This window comes from Onychomys torridus, chromosome 7, assembly GCF_903995425.1.
Source record: "Onychomys torridus chromosome 7, mOncTor1.1, whole genome shotgun sequence".
Taxonomy (NCBI): domain Eukaryota; kingdom Metazoa; phylum Chordata; class Mammalia; order Rodentia; family Cricetidae; genus Onychomys; species Onychomys torridus.
Window position 1 is genome coordinate 44,353,758 of NC_050449.1, and position 18,575 is coordinate 44,372,332.

Consider the following 18,575-nt stretch of genomic DNA (forward strand, 5'->3'; position numbering starts at 1 on the left):
GTTAGTGAGATGATTCAGTGGGTCTTTACTTGCCACACGCCATCAAGCGTGATGACCCCAATTTCATCTCCAGCCACTGGAGGGAGGAGAGACCTGAACCCTGCAGATTGTCCTCTCTGCGCACTCTCCAAGTACACATGTCAATGAATGCGGAAACTTAAAAACTGATGGAGGGAGGCCTCATTTGTGCAGTCAGAGCCCTCCTGACGTTACCTTATCCTTGCTGTTCCACTTAGGCAGTAACTTAGGGATGTGGAAGGGAACGTAAGGTATGAATCCTGTGCTTTCTTCATTTTGTGGGGAAGGAACTGAGGCTCAGGGTCATTGTAACCTGACAAAGGTCAGTCCTAGATGAGAATTGTGGTGTCAGGACTCCCTGGGGTTCCCACCCCTCACTTGGTGTTTGCCTGCTGCAGCCGGCCCTTGTGCACCGCGGCTCGCTCGCAGCAGAAGCATCTGGGCATTGCTTTCTAAGCTTGGGGCTCTTTTCACTTGTGCCAGGTACTTGCAGCCGGTACTCTGTTTATCAATAAACAAAATAATCAAGATCCTTCTTCCTCTTTATTTCCCTCTCGTCATTCCTACTGACCTTCCTGTGTCCGTAGTTGAGGAGAAAATGAATTACCCTGTCCGTTTCCTGGCTGATTGTTACCGTTCTTGGTAATCACTGCTATATTTGTGTCATAACAACACTGGAATGTACTAAAAACGTAATTGAACAGCATTCAAAATACGTCAGAAGCATTTCCATACTATCCATTGTATTGACATTTAGCTATTGATGTTTCTGTAATTTGTAATGATTGGGTGAATTATTACATGTGAGTTTATATATTTTTTTAAATTTATTTTTATTTTATGTGCACTGGTGTTTTGCTTGCATGTATGGGTGTCGGGTCCCCTGGAACTGGAGTTACGGATGGACAGGTGTGAGCTGTCATGTGGGTGCTGGGAATTGAACTCAGGTCCTCTGGAAGAACAGTCAGTGCTCTTAACCACTGAGCCATCTCTCCAGCCTGAGTTTATATTTTTCCAATGTGGTAAATTTTTGCTTGTGGATTTAAAAATTTGGTTGATGACTATGTAGTTAACAAAGCTGTATGGGGGACAGGAAAACTGCAGCCAGTCTGTGCCTGGCGTTAACATGTAGTTGGAGCTGATTATGAAATGAGACCTTGAGTGGGTAGCTCAGCAGCAGAGCCCTTGGCTAGAATGCACCAACCCTGCGTTCCGTCCCTGCTACTGCGCTTCAAAGCCTTGTGGGGTGGCAGAATCAAAAGGGAGTCCCAGAAGTCATTGCTCCCAGAATGATCGTAACCTCTGAGCCATCTCTCCAGCCCCAATCCTTCATTTTTCAGTCCAATTTTATTAGTTTGAATATTCTTTCTTCCTTTTGATTGGTCTGGCTAATGGCTGGTCCATCTTCTCTTTGCAGAGATCCCAGTTCTGTTTTATTGATCCTTTCTGTTTTCCATTCCCTGTCTGTTTTCCATTTTATTAATTTAGACTGATATTCTTTCAGTGTACTGCCTTTTGATTTGGCCCATTACTTTCTGGAAACATTTAGTTATATCACGAGACTGTTTTATTTGTGATTTCTCAGGTGTTTTAATATAAGTGATTGTGGCTATAAAATTCCTTGTTAGAATTGCCTTTGGTGTATCTTTTATTTTTCTGATGGTGGCACTTTCATTTTAATTTGATCCTAGGAATTTAAAAATTCCCTCCCGGGGTGCTGTGCACATTACTGGGGAGTATTCAGTAGTCTTATCTAGATCTGAATGCTGGGGACTGCAGTGAGTGGCCTGGTGAGACATGCCCAGCAGTGCAATGGTGGTACAAATGTTAGGGTAGTGACCTTCACTGGATTTAAAGGCCATTGCGCAAGCCAGTGCCTGTGCCTGGGACTGGGCATGGGGCCGAGAACCTGTGACTAGGTAGGTCATGGACCTCGGGAGGAACCTACTACTATTATTCTGCTCTGTTGATATAGAATGAGCTAACTCTTAATGACTTACACTCTACTCAGATTAGTGCATCTCCCACCCCTATCAGAGAAGCTTCTTTCAGTGGTAGATGGCCATTAACATAGAGACCCACAGATTGGTCAAGATGCAGGGAATAAGAGCTTCAGGGTGCTCAGCCCTCATTGGGTTGTCTGTATCACACTTCTCCCAAGACTTTTGATATTTTAACTAGAATATGACATAGAATAGTCCAAATAAACCAGAGCAGAAACAAGATCAAAAACAAACATTTCTCATGTATTTGGACGTTCATATCTCTCCCTAAGTTTCTGTTATAATTCCATTGAATAGGTCTTTTGTGCCTTTAGTCTATCCATCCTCTGTACCAAAGATTTTAGGTTTTTTTTTAAATATTCCTTTTTATGTTATGTATGTATGACTGTATGAGTTTATGTGTACCACTTTTGTGTAGGTGCCATCAGAGGCCAGAAGAGGTGGTGGATCCCTGGAAACTGGAGTTAGAGGTGGTTATGAGCTGTCTGTTACAGGTGTTGTGAACAGAACCTAAGTCCTCTGAGAGCAGCCCATGCTCTCAGAGCCAGCAGTCCCCAGCCTCAGCTTTGCTTTTAACCACACTCTAGAAGTCCTGCAAGTTGTCATAGTTTCTAACTTTTCTTTATTGCTCTCTGAATTACTAATTCCTCCTCCTTGTCTGTAGTCTCTGAACCCTGGACTTCTTCCTTTCTCCTGATTGGTCCACAGAACTGCTTTCCTTTGGGGTTTTCCTTTTAGATATTGAGGGCTCTCTCCCCAGTTCTGTTCTTTGCTGACTTTCTCCTCTCATTCTTGAATTTATTTCTTTACTTTATTAATTTGTGTCTTCTTTGAGGTAATTGGTTATTTAAAAATTACTTTTGAATTCTTTGAGCAATACTTCAGCAATATTGATCTCTTTGGGTTCTTGGAGAGTTAGGTATATTTGGAGGAGTCATGTTGCCTCATGTTTTCTTATTTTATGTTTCTATGTTATGGTTTGTTTATTGGGGTGGTCACCTCATCCTGTTTTGTTTTCTTTTTGGTTTTTGTTTTTTTGTGGGTTCCCTTGGTGTGGTCAGTCCCCACTTCTAAGTTGGGAAAAGTAAGCAGACTGCAGTAACAGTGCAGCCCTCCTCCCCAACTAAAACAAATGAGACTCTTAATAAAATAAAGACACTTGGGAATAACAACTATGCCCCCAAAGAATTGTAAAGGGAGAAGCTACGATTAGAAAGAGTAAGATTGGAAGTGGAAAAATTTAAGATAAGTATTAACAATAAACCAACAAAGGAGGGGGGGAGCAAACTATGAAAGAAAGTAGGTGAGATGACGTCAGGAGAAGTAAAGTGAGGGAAAAGAAAGTGTGCAGCAGGGCAGGAAGAAGAAGTCCAGACGAGAAAGAAGGCTCCTGCTGGGCCAGAGACCTTAAGAAAAGGGAAGGGACTTCACAGTCACAGAGGAAGTGCAGTAAAGGCCTGTGAGAGAAGCTTCTCTCCAAAAGAGCACCAGCGCCTTCCCTGGGTAGGCCGTGTGCAGGGCTGAGACCTGAATGGCGAGCATGGCGGGGACAGCTGGCAACTTCTGTGGATCTGCAGAGCCCAAATTGTCGTCTGTCAACAAAATCTGCCACTGTGCTTGTCTGTCTGTCATCTAATATCTATCATCTATCCATCAATCTGTCTATTATCCATCCATCTGTCTGTCCATCTATCTATCTATCTATCTATCTATCTATCATTTATCTGTCTGTCTGTCAATCTGTCATCTACCAGTCAATCTATCTATCATCTATTCATCTATCTATCTATCTATCTATCTATCATCTATCAATCATCTATTCATCTATCAATCAATCAATCTATCTATCATTTATCTGTCTGTCTGTCAATCTATCATCTACCAGTCAATCTATCAATCATCTATTCATCTATTCATCTATCTATCTATCTATCTATCTATCTATCATTTATCTGTCTGTCAGTCTATCATCTACCAGTCAATCTATCATTTATCTATCAACGGTGTAAGCCCAAAGATCCATGAGGTATTGCAGCTTCTCTGCCCATGCCAGACACTCATCGGCACCTTTGTTAAGCTCCACAGGGCTTCAGTTAAGATGCTGAGGGTGCAGGACCATATAGTGCATGAGACTGCCCCAATCTGGAGTCAGTAATGAGCTAATCTGCAAGATGATTATGGTAAAAATCAATAAGAATCAAATTGCCTTGACAGTTAACCGTTTGATTGCTCAATCTTTTGGTAAAATTGGCATCATCTACTTGGAGGAGCTGATCATGAGATCTATACTGTTAAGAAACACTTTACGGCCGGGCGGTGGTGGCGCATGCCTTTAATCCCAGCACTTGGGAGGCAGAGGCAGGTGGATCTCTGTGAGTTCCAGGCCAGCTTGGTGTACAGAGTGAGATCCAGGACAGGCACCAAAACTACACAGAGAAACCCTGTCTCGAAAAACCAAAAAAGAAAAAAAAAAACAAAAAAAACAAACAAAAAAACCCCCACAAAAAACCCCACTTTACGGAAATGAATAACTTTCTGTGACCCCTGAGATCATCTTCTCCATGAGGTGGGATGATGAAGATAGACAACCCATTTTGTGGAATGTGGAGATACTGGAGGTCCAGATCAACAGGCCTATTTATTGGAAGGATGAACTAAGGTATCTCCCATGCTATTTTTATAATCTATCAGTAAATGAACTGTGCCTACTTGCAGACTGAGGAAAAAGTTCAGCTAGTAGTTACTTGTTGCTGAGATGAGAATGAGGAGCTTTTGCTTTTTCCTAGGCTTCTTGTGTTGAAGTTCACTAGGAGTGCGGAGGGCTGTGTGAATCCTTTTCTCTCTCAGTTCTGAACAGGTCAAACAAGAAAAGGCTTTAAGGAGGCTGAGCTTTGTACACTGGCTTATGGGCTAAGACAGTGACCTTGGACAGCTGCTGTTGGCCTGAATTCATGCTGGCAGTCTTGCCCACAGACCACAGTACAGCATGTTCAGAAATCCCTCAGCTCAATCCCACTGGTCCAGCCTGAGGGCTGTCTAGTTAGATGCTCACTGTGCCAGAGGTGCTAGGCCAGTGCAGATGCGGATGTGAGATATAGCTGGGCAGAGGTTGCATTTCTACCTAATGTCTCTGGGGCTTTAAGAGAGAAGATGATCCAAGCAGAACAGTTTGCCCTGGGGATGGGGTGGGAATGAGACTCAAGTACTGGATGACCTGCTGATGCTTCTAATCTCTGTCCTAGACTCCACTTGTGTACACACACAGTTGGTTTCTTCTGCCCTGCTGGTCCCTCTGGTCTTCTTCTACCCTTCTCAAGTGAAGCATGGTGGATACTTTGTCCCATATAGATGTGTTGTCAGAATCAGTGTCCCACCTGTAACTGATTTCCTGAATCCATACTCACAGGGTGGCTATTCACTTAGCCAGGGGGAGAAGAGTGGCCACTGGGATTTGCAGTTGTAAAAATGCAAGGGCCTCTGTTCCCTTCAGTCATTCAATTTGATGGTAAGACCTCCCCTAGATGACTCTCCAACATAGCACCAATGAGTAAGGTAGGAAGCCAAGGCCCCTCTGGCATCTGCTATCTGTTGTGCATATCTCATTTGTTTATTTGGTTTTTCGAGACAGGATTTCTCTGTGTAGCTTTGCCTGTCCTGGAACTCACTCTGTAGACCAGGCTGGCCTCGAACTCACAGAGATCCACCTGCCTCTGCCTCCCGAGTGCTGGGATTAAAGGTGTGCACCACCACTGCCTGGCCAAATCTCTGTTTTAACTACATTTTTTGCATCATACCAGGTCATGTGTCTTAGGAGCTCACCATAGAAGTCTGCCTTCTCTCTTTTGCTAAAGCTTTGCTGAGGGGAAATGTCCCTCTTCCTATTGTGTCGCTGAGCATCCGGTGTAAGTTTCCTTTCTGCCTTTCACAGATCTGAATTCCAGTATTTTCAGATTTCACCAGTCTCTTTCTGTTGCTTCCTGCTGAAATCCTTGTTTTCCCAAACCACATCATCACTGCAGCAGCCATGTTCCTTCCCTTTCGTTTCAGTCCCATGGAGACTCACATGTTTGTGCTAGGTGTGTCTGATCTGCTACATTGCCTCTCTCAAATCATATGTTTTTGTTGATAAAATGCTTGACACTGAGGAAGCGCTATAAAAATTAAGAATTTTGTCTTTTGTCTTTTGAGACAAGGTTTCCTCGAACCCAGGCTGGCTTACAAACTCTCTGTGCAGCAAAGGGATCCTTGTAGTCCTGATCCTCCTGCCTCTACCTCTTGACAAGTATATGCCTTTAGCAGTGGAATTGTTTCCTCTCTAGACTTAAGAAGGCTCTCATTGTATTCTAAACCTTTTGAAGAGGTGGTAAGACCTCTGAAAGTAAGTGATAGGGTAGGGTGTTTGGCTGTCCCCTTTCCTGACACAGTGGAAACATTAGGTTTAAATAAGATGTATTGAGCCAAATACGGTAAGATCTGGTAAAGTGTATGCAAAACTGTTTCCTTCTCTCCCTTTCTCCCTCCTCCCTCTCCTCCAGTCTATTTCTTGCTTTTCCTTCGCTCTTTTCTTGATTGGAGATAGACTCTCGTAGTTTAAGCTGTCCTCAGCCTCAAACTCCTCCTGGTTCAGCCTCCTGAGTACTGGGGTTGCAGGCAGGTTGGTTTGACTTTTTGGTGGTTTTTCCTTCTTTTTGGTCTTGAGGCTCTGACGTAGGGTCTTAATCATGTCAAATGCTGTATCACTGGGCTGCATTCTTAGCTTCCTATTTCTTATAATAAAAAAGACACCTTCGAGAAGGCCTTCACATGCACAGACTCCTGTGAGCTGGAGAACTGCACTGGATTGTCTCTAATATCTCATCTGAGAACTGACAAAATCAAGGAGCATCTGTGTAGAGTTTGGGTTAATGTTTGAGTTTGTATTCCAAACTTCATGTGTGAAAACTTGATCCTCGACAGTGGTCCTGGGAGATAGAGCCAATGGGAGATGTTTGGCTTGTGGGATACCACCTCACGGGCAGGTCACTGTTGTTCACAAGGGAGTTGTTTTGTATAAAAGGGTGAATTTGGACCTCAGTTGCTGTTGGGATGTGTGATGCCTTCTGCCTGAAAGGCCTACAGGAAAGCATTGCCCAGATGTAGCACTGTGGCCTTGCTTTTGGACTGCTTGGCCTCCAGGATTGAGAGGGATTTTTTTTTTTCTTCATGAATTATCTAGTTTCAGATTCTTTTTTTCCTTTCTTTTTGAAACAAGATATAATGTAGCTCAGGCTGGCTCAGACTTAATAACTAGCCAAGGCTGGCCTTGGACTCCTGATCTCCCTGCCTTCCCAAGTGCTGGGATTACAGGTATGCACCACCATTCCTGCTCCAGGTGATTCTCTTCAAGCAGGCACTTGCTCTTCAATTCTATTCTGATTTTCTGTTCCCTTGGATTCTCTAGGCCCATTCTCGGTATCAGGTGCCCGCTAATATCTGAGTGGAGCTGTGTGTTAGGATGCCAGTGGCAGAATTTGTAAGTCTTTAAATTGATGATGCTAGCTACTTACTTTAATTTTCTGGTCTGTAAAATTTCTAAGACGGGGCTAGAGAGATGGCTCAGCGGTTAAGAGCACTGGCTGTTCTTCCAGAGGTCCTGAGTTCAATTCCCAGCAACCACATGGTGGCTTACAACCATCTGTACTGAGATCTGGTGCTGTCTTCAGGTCTGCAAGTATGCATGTAGGCAGAACACTGTATACATAATAAAAATAAATAAAATAAATCTTAAAAAATAAAAGACCAGTGTCTTTCACTGGATGAGCCAATTGAACCTTTAAAAAAAATTCTAAGAAGTTGAATCTTGTTACAGTGGATTTTTCTAGCCTCATTCAAAACTGGTTGTCAGTTTACTGGACCTTGAACTTATTTTTTTATTAACCAGAGATGTTTGTTAGATTTATGATAGTATGACTTGATCTTTGTTGTAGGATATCGTGGAAGGACTAGATTGCCTCCCAGCACAGGAGATGGCTTTTAGTCTTGAATGTCTTGGTGTTTGTGGTGAGTGAGCTGACTGGTGCAGTGGTGACCATGGTGACCATTGTTTCCTGCCACACAGCCTTGTAGATGCTTGGGACCTGCCAGGTGTGGTATCAGGTATCAGGGAGATAATGCTGACCCAGAAAAACCCACTCCTCTCTTTACAGAGCTTGGAGGACTGAGCTATAAGTCCTGGGTCTCACTGCAGTTGCTTACAGAGGCATATGAGGAGACATTAATCAGATATTGTGGGTTTGGAAGGACAGTCTATTTCAGCGGCTAAGTATTAATAGCTCATGTCAGCCATTGTTGAATTGGGCAGCCTCAGTACCAAATTTTAGCTGTGGGAAAAATGTCTAGTTTTTTTCAGCTTTAATCCTTGTCTTGACTATGATAGGACATTTGGTTTCCAGAGATTGTCACATTATTCTCTTACGCTCCTACAGTTTTTTCCTAGAGCACCTTGGGTGACATTAGAGAAACAAGGTCTGTGGTATTTGTGGAGACGCTTTCTCTGTGATCCTCCCTGAACTTTGCCCTGGCCCTCGACAGAGATCTCTATTTTTACAGTGTGTGCGTCACGGTTTCCAACATGCCTGAATGCAAGTTCACTCCCTTCCGATTTTAGGACTTGGGGGGTTTGGCTCAGGTGCTGGATGGACATTGGGAAGACACTGAAAGGAGGGGGTTGGGCTGTTCTTTCCTTTCCTCACACAACATTGTGGTGGAGATAAATACACTTGGTATAATTTTGACTGTTTCAGGGGTCACTTTTGCTCAGTCTTCCAGCTTCTCACAGCCTTTCCGTAGGCTTGGAGTTTGTTCCTAGTATGCACATCGCTTCCTCTCAAATGGTCTTTCATTCTCATGTCTGTCGTCTTGTTCTCCTTCACTTTTTCAGGGGTGTGGGATGGGAGTCTCTTGAAACAGGACCTCAGGCTATATAGCCCAGTGTAGCCTCAAACTCTTGATCCTCCTGCCTCAGCCCCGAACTGGACTTACAGGCATATGCTACCATATCTAGTTTCCCTCTCCCCTCCTCCTTCTTCCCCTCTTCCTCTTAAGATGCTTTTTTTTTTTTTTTGGAGCTGAGGATCAAACCCAGGGCCTTGTGCTAAATCCCCAACCCCTTAAGATGCTTTTTTTCCCCTGTTCGTTTGTTAAATATGCATTTATAAGACACCTGCTGTGTGCTTTGTAGTGTTTGGGAATATAAGAGTGAATCAGCTAGCCAGTGGTGGTGGCACACACCTTTAATCCCAGCACTCAGGAAGCAGAGGCAGGCAGATCTGAGTTCGAGGCCAGTCTGGTCTACAGAAAAAGTTCCAGGACAGCCAGGGCTGTTACATAGAGAAACCCTGTCTCAAAAAAAACCAAAAAAGTGTGAATCAGACATGGCTCCAGCTTTTTGTAAAGTTTATAGAAATTTCACAATTTATAGATGATAATTATGAAATATTTTGAGAAGCACTCTGTGCTGGGAGAGCGTGTAATTTGGGGACCGCCTTGAGTTTTAAGTGATTGTTGAAATCAGTCTTCCCCTCCTTTCCCCTCTTCTTCCCTCCTTCCCATGTGTAGAGTTTATATATGTAATTTTTTATTTGTCTGCATGTGGTTTATAACTGATGTGGGTGCTGGGAACCCAGCTTGGGTCCTCTGCAAGAGCAAGTGCTGTTAATACTGAGCCATCTCTCCAACTCCCTGATGTTGGTTTGATACCATTTAGTGGATGTTTCTGATTCAGTCAGGGATAGTCAGTGGCTGCAGCCCTTCTGTTTTACATGCTGGGATTAGCTTGACTTGGCAAAAGACACAAGTCTGAGGTGAAGGTAGGATGGCTGGTGCTGGCAGATGCTGTCCTTCAGGTTCCCTGTTAGGTTCTCAGTCTGCAGAGCTGGTCAAACACTCCTTTATTATTTGAGCTATTGGTGTGGTTCCTCAGAATTGGTAAGTTCTGTTCAAGCATTTCATTGATCTTCATTGCAACTCTTAGGAGTTAGGGTAGTGTGTTCATTTTACAAAGAAGTTATATAAAAACCTTAAGTGAGTACGGCTCACACATAATTGGTGGTAGAATGTAGACCAGAATGAAACTAAGCCTGCTGCATTGAAGTTCCTTTTCTAATAGCTTTATCTTCCCTTGAATGAAGAATCTGCCCTGATCATACCTAAGCCCTGCTTTTGGGGGCCTTTGCCATGGCTTTTAGTTTTCAGCAACTGTTTGCCAAAGGATAAGGCAGAGTTAAAGGTTTACAAAATGCATTGCTATCTCAATATGGCTTTCTTTGCCTTGGTGTTTTTCTAAGACCTTTACTTAGAATTTAATTTACTTAGAATTTCCTTAGGGACGAGTTGATGAGTAGAACCTGGGCTGACTGCTGCTAAGTTAGTTACTACCTCCAGCTACAGTAGACTGTACCCAGCCAAACCTCCATAATTAGACCTGTGGTGTGCCTGACCAGGAAAGGTCAGGCTGAGGTGAGGGATTGTAATGGTGCAGGCCTGGACCCCCAGTGAGAAGGAGTCCAAGCATAGGCCATCAGGCCCTCTGCCCCTTGCTGGTTCTCCTTTGAGGCATGGCATAGGAAAGCCTTTAAAGAATTTTGTCATGTTTTTATAATCGCCCAGGAGCTGCAGAGTGGGTGTGCAGACAGAGAAAAGGCTACTTCCTGAAGTGTTTATGCAAAGGACCATTTTTAGAGAGTTCTGTGGAGTGGAATTGGGTCTGACGTGAATTCTCAGTGTGCTTCCTTTCTCCTGGAGGAATAGCCCATATGCAGAGACAGATGTGAGACCAAAGTCTTTTTGACATATAAATACAACTGGGAGAGAAGGAGAACATTGCTGTGAAGTGGCAGTTGGAAAAGAACAGCTTGCTGCAAGCCAGTAAAAACCAGGTTGCTCTGTGTGTGCTGGAAAAACCTGCCTTCAGGTATAACCTAAATATATAAAATATAAGTGTACAGCTAATTGTTTTAAGAGAGCATACCTGTGAAGCCATTTCAAGAGACAAAAAGTAAAATGACCCAGACCCAGAGGTTCCCAGTGCTTCCCTTGGTCAGGTCTGCATCATCTCCGAGGTAGTCTGCTGACTTTACAGTAATAGTTTTCTTGCTTTTGTTATTACTTCAAACTTTCTTTCCTTTTATTTATTTATATGTGCTGCTTGTACGTATGTGTGTGGGCACACATGTGCCATGGGTTACACGTGGAGGTCAGCGGACAACTTGAGAGAGTCAGTCTCTCCTTCTACCATTTGCCTGCTGGGGATTGGACTCAGGTCCTCAGGCTTGGTGGGAAGCACCTCACCTACAGAGCCCTCTTGCACCCTCACTTGAATCATTCTTGAACTTGTCTTATGGTCCAGGTATTTCTGTTAGATATATTTTAGGTTAAATAATATGAAATTATTTTTATATGTCAGACACTGAATATTGATGATTTCACACATTGATCTTATACTTGGGTATGTTATTATATTAAGATGGTTCCCTGTGATTGTAAGGTCATAGGAAATACAGATATTCAGTTTTGGTAGATCTACCAAATAGTTTTCTAAAAAAATTTGTACCAAACTTTATGGTCAACATTTTCTGTCTTAATCTTATTTTTCTAGACAAGGTTTCTCTGTGTATCCCTGGCTGTCCTGGAACTCAGTCTGTAGTCCAGGCTGTCCTTGAACACAGAGATCCACTTGCCTCTGCCTCCTGGGATCAAAGGTGTGCACCACCACTGCCTGACTTCTATTTATTTTTCATTATGATTTAACTTTACATTTTCTGCTTACTGGTGAGATTGAACACTTTTCATTTGTTTCATTAAGAGATTTTTGAAATACCTATTAAAGTATCTTGCCCATTTCTTGTTGGGTGGTTTCTTTTGTTTTACTGATTGGCAGGAGCTCATCATATATATATATATATATATATATATATATATATGACTGCTTGATGTGTATAATCTGTCTTCTAGCCTACGCTTGTTGGCTTACTCACATAATGGTGATTTTGATGAACAGGCCTTTTCAGTTTTAAGATGGAATGTATTGATATTCACCTGCAGGTTCTAGAGTGCCCGTGTTGTGAGCAACTACTGCTAATATTCTGTACTCCTGCTGCTGGAGTCCCTGAGTTGTGTTGAGCCTGCTGTCCATTCTGTTGACCTCTTGCAGGAGATGCTCATGATCCTGCTGTATTAGGAGGTGCAATTCCACCTCTGGCTCCATCAGGAGAGTTTGACTAGCGTCTGCATTAATCATGCTCTTTAGACCTCTAGAATAAGATAGATGAAGGGGACACTAGTGAGCACAAGATGGTTTTCTAGAGTTAGGCTGTACACTCAAGATGGCTTTATAAGTGTCTGTGGGGCTAGAGAGACTTAAAAACATAGACTAGTTGCCGACCACCCACAACTCCCTATGTGCTTGTCTGAGCAAGTGCATGCTCTGTCCCCAGGAACCTCAGTGGTAGCCTGCTGTTAGCAGAGTGGAAGAAGCATAGGTAACTTGGGTGTACATCCCTTTACAGCGCTGTGGGAGTTCCTAGGGTTGTGACTGGGTCCCACTCTGCGTGGATCTTCAGAATGACTGATGAAGAGCTGACCTTTTCCATTTCAGATTGACATCAGCAAATGCCATTACTTAGTGGATTTAGATACCATGAGAGAAACACCTCGGGAGCCCAACTATTCATCCAACAGAGAAGACTGGATCAGCCTGGCCCACAGACCGTTCCTGGATGCATCTAGGTATGTGACTTCAGTTGTGACAGATGTCCTAATCAGTGGTAAAAATGAATGCTGGAGTTGAGCAAATCCAGTCCTTGGCTGTCTTGAGTAATTCTTATTTCCTTTTTATTTGGTACAGTTTTGTCCATGAGTACTGAGACATTTAAGAGTACTCTCTTCTTGAGGCCACGGAATGCAAAGTACATTCTATTATTATCGTAATGAAAGGTCCTGAGTAGTACAGGTAGGTCTACTGTGGAAACTCAAATAAGGTTTTGACTAGTTTTGGTAACTGACTTTAACTGTCTTAACTGAGCACTCAGACATTGCTAACAAGATTAACTGTGCTCTGAGGAGCTGTATGTCCGTCATTTTCAGAGTCAAAGCTCAGCAAGCACTAGGTAGGACTTGTTTGATTTTATTTTGCTTGTTAGAAACAGGGTCTCACTCTGTAGCTCAGGCTGTCCTGGAACTCGTTAGATAGACCAGGCTAGTCTTGAACTTGTGGCAATCCTCTTGCCTCTGCCTCCCACACGTTAGACTGCAAATCTGCCTCACCATGCCTGGCAGATGTAGTAAAGATTTTTTTTGTTTGTTTTGAGACAGGGTTTCTCTGTGAATCTCTGGCTGCCCTAGAACTCACTCTGTAGACCAGGCTGGCCTCGAACTCACAGAGATCCTCCTGCCTCTCACAGAGCAAGTTTCAGGACAGCCAGGGCTGTTATACAGAGAAGTCTTGTCTCGAAAACCACAAAAAAAAAAAAAAAAAAAAAAAAGGAACTAGATTTAGATTTATATCTGAAGGTTCTTTAGAGGAAGATATCCAATTGAGTGTATTGGTAATCATGAAAAGGGATTGTTAGGAGCACATTAGAGACCTAGAGTACTTAGTAGCTGGTCAATCCAAGAAGTTAGAAGCTGGGGCTGGAGAGATGGCTCAGCGATTAAGAGCACTGACTGCTCTTTCAGAGGTCCTGACTTCGATTCCCAGCAACCACATGGTGGCTCACAGCCACCTGTAATGAGATCTCCTGTCCTCTTCTGGCCTGCAGGGACACATGCAGGCAGAATACTGTATACTTAATAAATAAATAAATCTTTAAAAAAAAAAAAGCCTCAGAACAAATTTGGTTCATGCAGCTGTAACCGATTACTCTATGCTGAGTGGCCAAAGCATCAGACACTGTGTTCCTCATAGGCTTGGAGGCTAGAAGGTCAAGGCCAGTGCTGGTGGTCAAGTTCTCATGAAGGGCCCTCTCTAGGTCCCAGATAGCTGACTTCTATCTAACACGAGGAAGAGGATGAACCAGTTGTCTGGCATCTCTGTAGGAACTAACCCCATTCTGGAGGGCTCTACACACATGGGTGAGAGACCTCCCAGAGGCTCCACTCCACACACCATTGAACTGGGGATCAAATTAGAGCATAGGAAAAACATTTTTTTGGGATGGCTCTTACTCTGTAGCCTTGCCTGACTTCAAACTTGCAATCCTCCTGCCTCTACTTCCCTACTGAGGGATTACAGGTGTGAGTCACCGTATCTGTTTATGCATGAATTTTGAGGGATGCACACATGTAGTCTACAGTAGAAGTTGTAAGTAAGGCTATTACAGACGGAGTTTCTCTTATTTGAAGTACTTGGGACTAGAAATGTTTTACATGTCAGAGTTGGGAATGTGTGCAGATATATAAAATGACACATCTTAGGGACAGAACTCAGGTCTACTCACAAAATTGATGTTTCATATGTACTTTACACATATGCCTTGCTGGTAAATTTTTTTAAAAGATGTTTTATTTTCAATCAGGTGTATGTGTCTGCCACTTGTAGATGTGCACGTGGGGGAGGGGGTTGCCCACAGTGGCCAGAGGCCTTGGATCCTCAGGAGCTGGAGTTATAGGCAGCTGCTGTGAGCCACCTGATATGGGTGCTGGAGCTCAAACCTGGGTTCTCTGGAAGAGCAGGGCTGCTCTTAACTTCTGAGTCATCTCTCCAGCCTTGTGGTGATTTTACATCATGATTTTGTGCAAGAAACAAGTTTTAATGGTGTGGCACTCGGGAAGTTTTAAGCTTTAGACTGCTCTGGATTTTAAATGATCAGATTAGAGCCACTCAATTTGCATAAATATCCATTTGCACGTTTTGGGCAGGTGAGTTTTCATCCTCCTTGGGTCAGTGTTGAACAGTGTGATTGCTGGATTGTATGGTGTGAGCATGTTTAGCTTTGTAGGAAGCTGCCATTCCGCATCCTACTGTATTCCCACTGCTTGTGGTAGGGAATATAGTATGTATCTTGATATGGCTTTAGTTTACATGTCTCTAGTGATATATGGTGTGGAACGTTTTTTTATATGCCTGTTTGTCATCTGTCTGTTTGGATGAGGTGTTTTTAAAGTCTCTGGTACCTTCCTTCCTTCCTTCCCTCCCTCCCTCCTCTCCTCCCTCCCTCCCTCCCTCCCTCCCTCCCTCCCTCTCTCTCTCTCCCTTCCTTTTTTCCCAGCTCTGGGCTTTATGGTTGCTAGGCAGGTGCTCTACCATTGAGCCACCCCTCCAGCCCCTTTGACTCTACTGTTTGTTTGTTTTGTTTTTCTAGACAGAGTTTCTCTGTGTATCCCTGGCTGTCCTGGAACTAACTCACAGAGAGCCCCCTGCCTCTGGCTCCCAAGTGTTAAGATTATCTTTAATGTGTGTTCCACCACTGCCTGACTTCTTTGACTCATTTTTTAATTAAGTTATTTATATCCTTATTGTGGAGTTTTAAGAATTCTTGGTGTGTTTTGGATTACAATACTTTGTCACATATATCTTTTTAAGTGTGTCCTGTTAGTCTGTCTTTTTGTTCTTCTTGTTCTCTTGATATCTTTTGCAAAAAGCATGTTTCAATTTTAATAAAGTTCATCTTACAGTTATTTTTCATTGATTGTATCACAGCATTATTTCTAAAAATTAGTTAGCAAACTGAAAATCTAGTTATTTTTCTGTGCTGTCTTGGAGTTTTATATTTTTCACTCTATATTTAGATCTATGATCCTTGTTAATTATAGAGGCTATAAGATTTGTGTCTAAATTCATTTATTTTCTATAGATATAAAATATATTTTTATATGCCCACTTATTAGGGCAGCCTCTCATTCCTCCATCTTATTGCTCTGCTTCCTCCTCAGAGAATTATAGTTGTCTGTGTATGCATATACCGTTTCCTGGACTCTTTGATCTGCTCCACCCCGAATTTGTTCTTTTGACCAGTCTTGATTGATAGAGCTTTATATTCAGTCTTCAAGTTGGTCATTTTTTCCAAAGAACTTATTGCTTCCCTTTTGATATTTTGTTGGTTATGCTGGTTCTTTTGCCCACTTGTATAAACTTTAGAATCAGATTTTCAGTATCTGTGAAATTCGCTGGGATTTTGATTGTGATTATGTCAAGATCAGTTGGAACAACTGGTATCTCAATAATATTGAACTATTCTGTTCATGAACATGAAATGCCTCTGTTAGCTGTTCTGTGGTTTATTTCATTGTAATTTTCTTCATATGGATCTTGTACACATGTTGTAGATTTATATTTATATCTTTTGGGGGAGTACTAATGTAAATGGTACTGATTCTTTAAAACGAATGTAAAATTCCGCTTGTTCATTGCTGATTTGTACAAAAGTGATTGACTCTTATATGTTAATTTTTGGGTTCTGCTACTTTATTGTAATTGTTAATGAGTTCCAGAGAATTCTAAAATGTTCTGTCACCCCAAAATGACTTTAAGAAAAAAAAAAGGATAAGGGAAAGAAATGAGCCGTGTGCTGATGCAAAGACCCGTGTACAGCTAAAAGCAGGTGCCGTGGGAGAAAGCACAGCATTGCTGCAGCATTGCCGTTGAGTTCAGTGAGAGAAGAAACTCACGTAGAAAAGGCGTAGGCATCCAGGTCATTGTGCACACCCATCTGCTGGAGCTGTCTGCAGAGCAGGAGTCGGTGTCTGTCTAACGTCACAGCCCCAGGCCACGTATGCCTTTCCAGCCAGTGTTTGTGAGAAATGGTTTGAAGCTTTATGTAATCTTGAGTATAGTAGAGTTCCTAGTCAGCAGATGGGTGTGAGGAGTAGATGCAGAGTGTTTCTTCTGATACCATCAGTTTTCTCAGGGAACTAGGAAGTGGGGGTTTTATTTAATGAGAAAACAAGAGATGAGGTGTTGGAAAGTTGGAGACAGTTGGTGTGAAAAGATTTAGGACCGTAAATGACAAGAATGGAGAAATAAGTGTGCTAAGAGGGCGGCGTCAAGCATTCACACTTGGAATGGGATGAGGGTAGTACCTGCTCTCTCTCTTTAAACTGTGTGCGTGTGCACGTGACCCTCATCGGGTCAGAGGACAACTTGCTGTAGTTGGTTCTCACTTCTCCCATGTGAGTCCTGGGGATTGAACTTGGGTTTTCAGGCTTGGTGGCAAGACCTGTATCTGCTGAGCCATCTTGCCTGTTCAAGTGCCATTTTCTTCTCCAGCTATGTATAGACTGTAGCCACACTAGTAAGGTAAATTTAACCAGTGTTTTAAAAAGCAACTTTATTGAAGTATAATTTACATGCCAAATTACACAACCACAATTGTATGTTACCTTGCCAGCCCCAACTCATGATTTTCTTATTTATAGATTTGAATTTTTTGGACATTTCTTATAAGTGGGATCATATAATGTGTGTGGTTTTGTGTTTGGTTTCCTTGATGGTTTGTGTGAGAAAAGTCACCCATAGGCTCATGTGTTTGTACACTTGATCCCCAGTGGGTGGCACTGTTTGTGGAGGTGATGGGACCTTTTGGAGGTGGAGCCTTGCTGGAAGAAGTATATTGCTGGGGGTGTGCTTTGAGAGTTAGTCTCCTCCCACCTCCAGCTGGCTCACTTTTCTTGCTGTCTGTAAATGGAAATGTGATCTGCCAGCTTCCAGCTCAGGTGCCTGCTGCCATTATGACTCTACCTCTGGAACTGTAAGCCAAAACTTGCTTCCGTAAGTCCTTTGATCCCACGTGGTGCTTTGTCACAGCAACAGAGAAGTAACTAATACAGCTTCTTTCGTTCAGCACGATTTTGAGGTCATTCAGGCTCTCAGATGTACCAGTGTCCCTTTTTACTGCTGAAGTACTTTTCTGTTGTTCATTCCTTCATCTAGCTGATAGACTTTTGGATTGTTACCACTTTTTGGCAGTATGAATAGTGATGCTGTAAACACATGTGGGGTTGATAGTGGTTAAGAAACCATAGCATCAGAGACAGAAAGTCACACGTGAGAAGTCTTCCAATTAATTGGTGGCCATGGCTTTTAGTTGATAACAAGGGAGATGGGGAGGGCATTGAGGGGGTGAGGGAGCGATTGGGAAAGGCCTTGTGACTGGAGGGACTCGCTGGAAGAGCGGAGCAGCAGTGGTGGAGTCAAGGTCTCTGTCTGCAGTGAGTGGGTTTCGTGGTGCCTGGTTCCTACCTGATCGAGTATTCAGGCTAGATCTTCTGTGTCTTTGGTTTCAAGTTGAGAAAGCTGTGACAATGAGATCTGGGTTAGGAAAGAGCTTCATCTCTGAGGAACAGCAGATCCTAAGCCACCTTCCTCTGAGCTGGTGCCTTCAGGGGGTTTTAACTTTTCTTTTGGTTTCTTTTCTTTTTCTTTTTCTTTTTCTTTTTTTTTTTTTTTGAGACGGGTTTTCACTATGTAGCTCTGGCTATCATGGAACTCACTATGTAGACCAGGGTGGCCACCTGCCTCTGCTCTGGAGTGCTGGCATTAAAGGCGTGCACCACTGTGCCCAGAGGGTTTTAATTTCTTAT

At 42.9% G+C, this 18,575-nt stretch overlaps 1 protein-coding gene across 3 annotated transcripts in view; it reads left to right on the forward strand.

Moving 5' to 3' along the window:
* Positions 1-18,575, forward strand: part of Alg9 (ALG9 alpha-1,2-mannosyltransferase) — a 70,434-nt gene that overhangs the window by 39,568 nt on the left and 12,291 nt on the right. For 2 of the 3 annotated variants that reach the window (XM_036192674.1, XM_036192675.1), the window contains exon 14: positions 12,655-12,785. In XM_036192674.1, the coding sequence (XP_036048567.1) occupies positions 12,655-12,785 (131 nt within the window). Of the gene's footprint in view, positions 1-12,654; positions 12,786-12,903; positions 13,009-18,575 lie in introns of all 3 variants that reach the window. The other variant, XR_004945429.1, reaches the window with a different exon arrangement.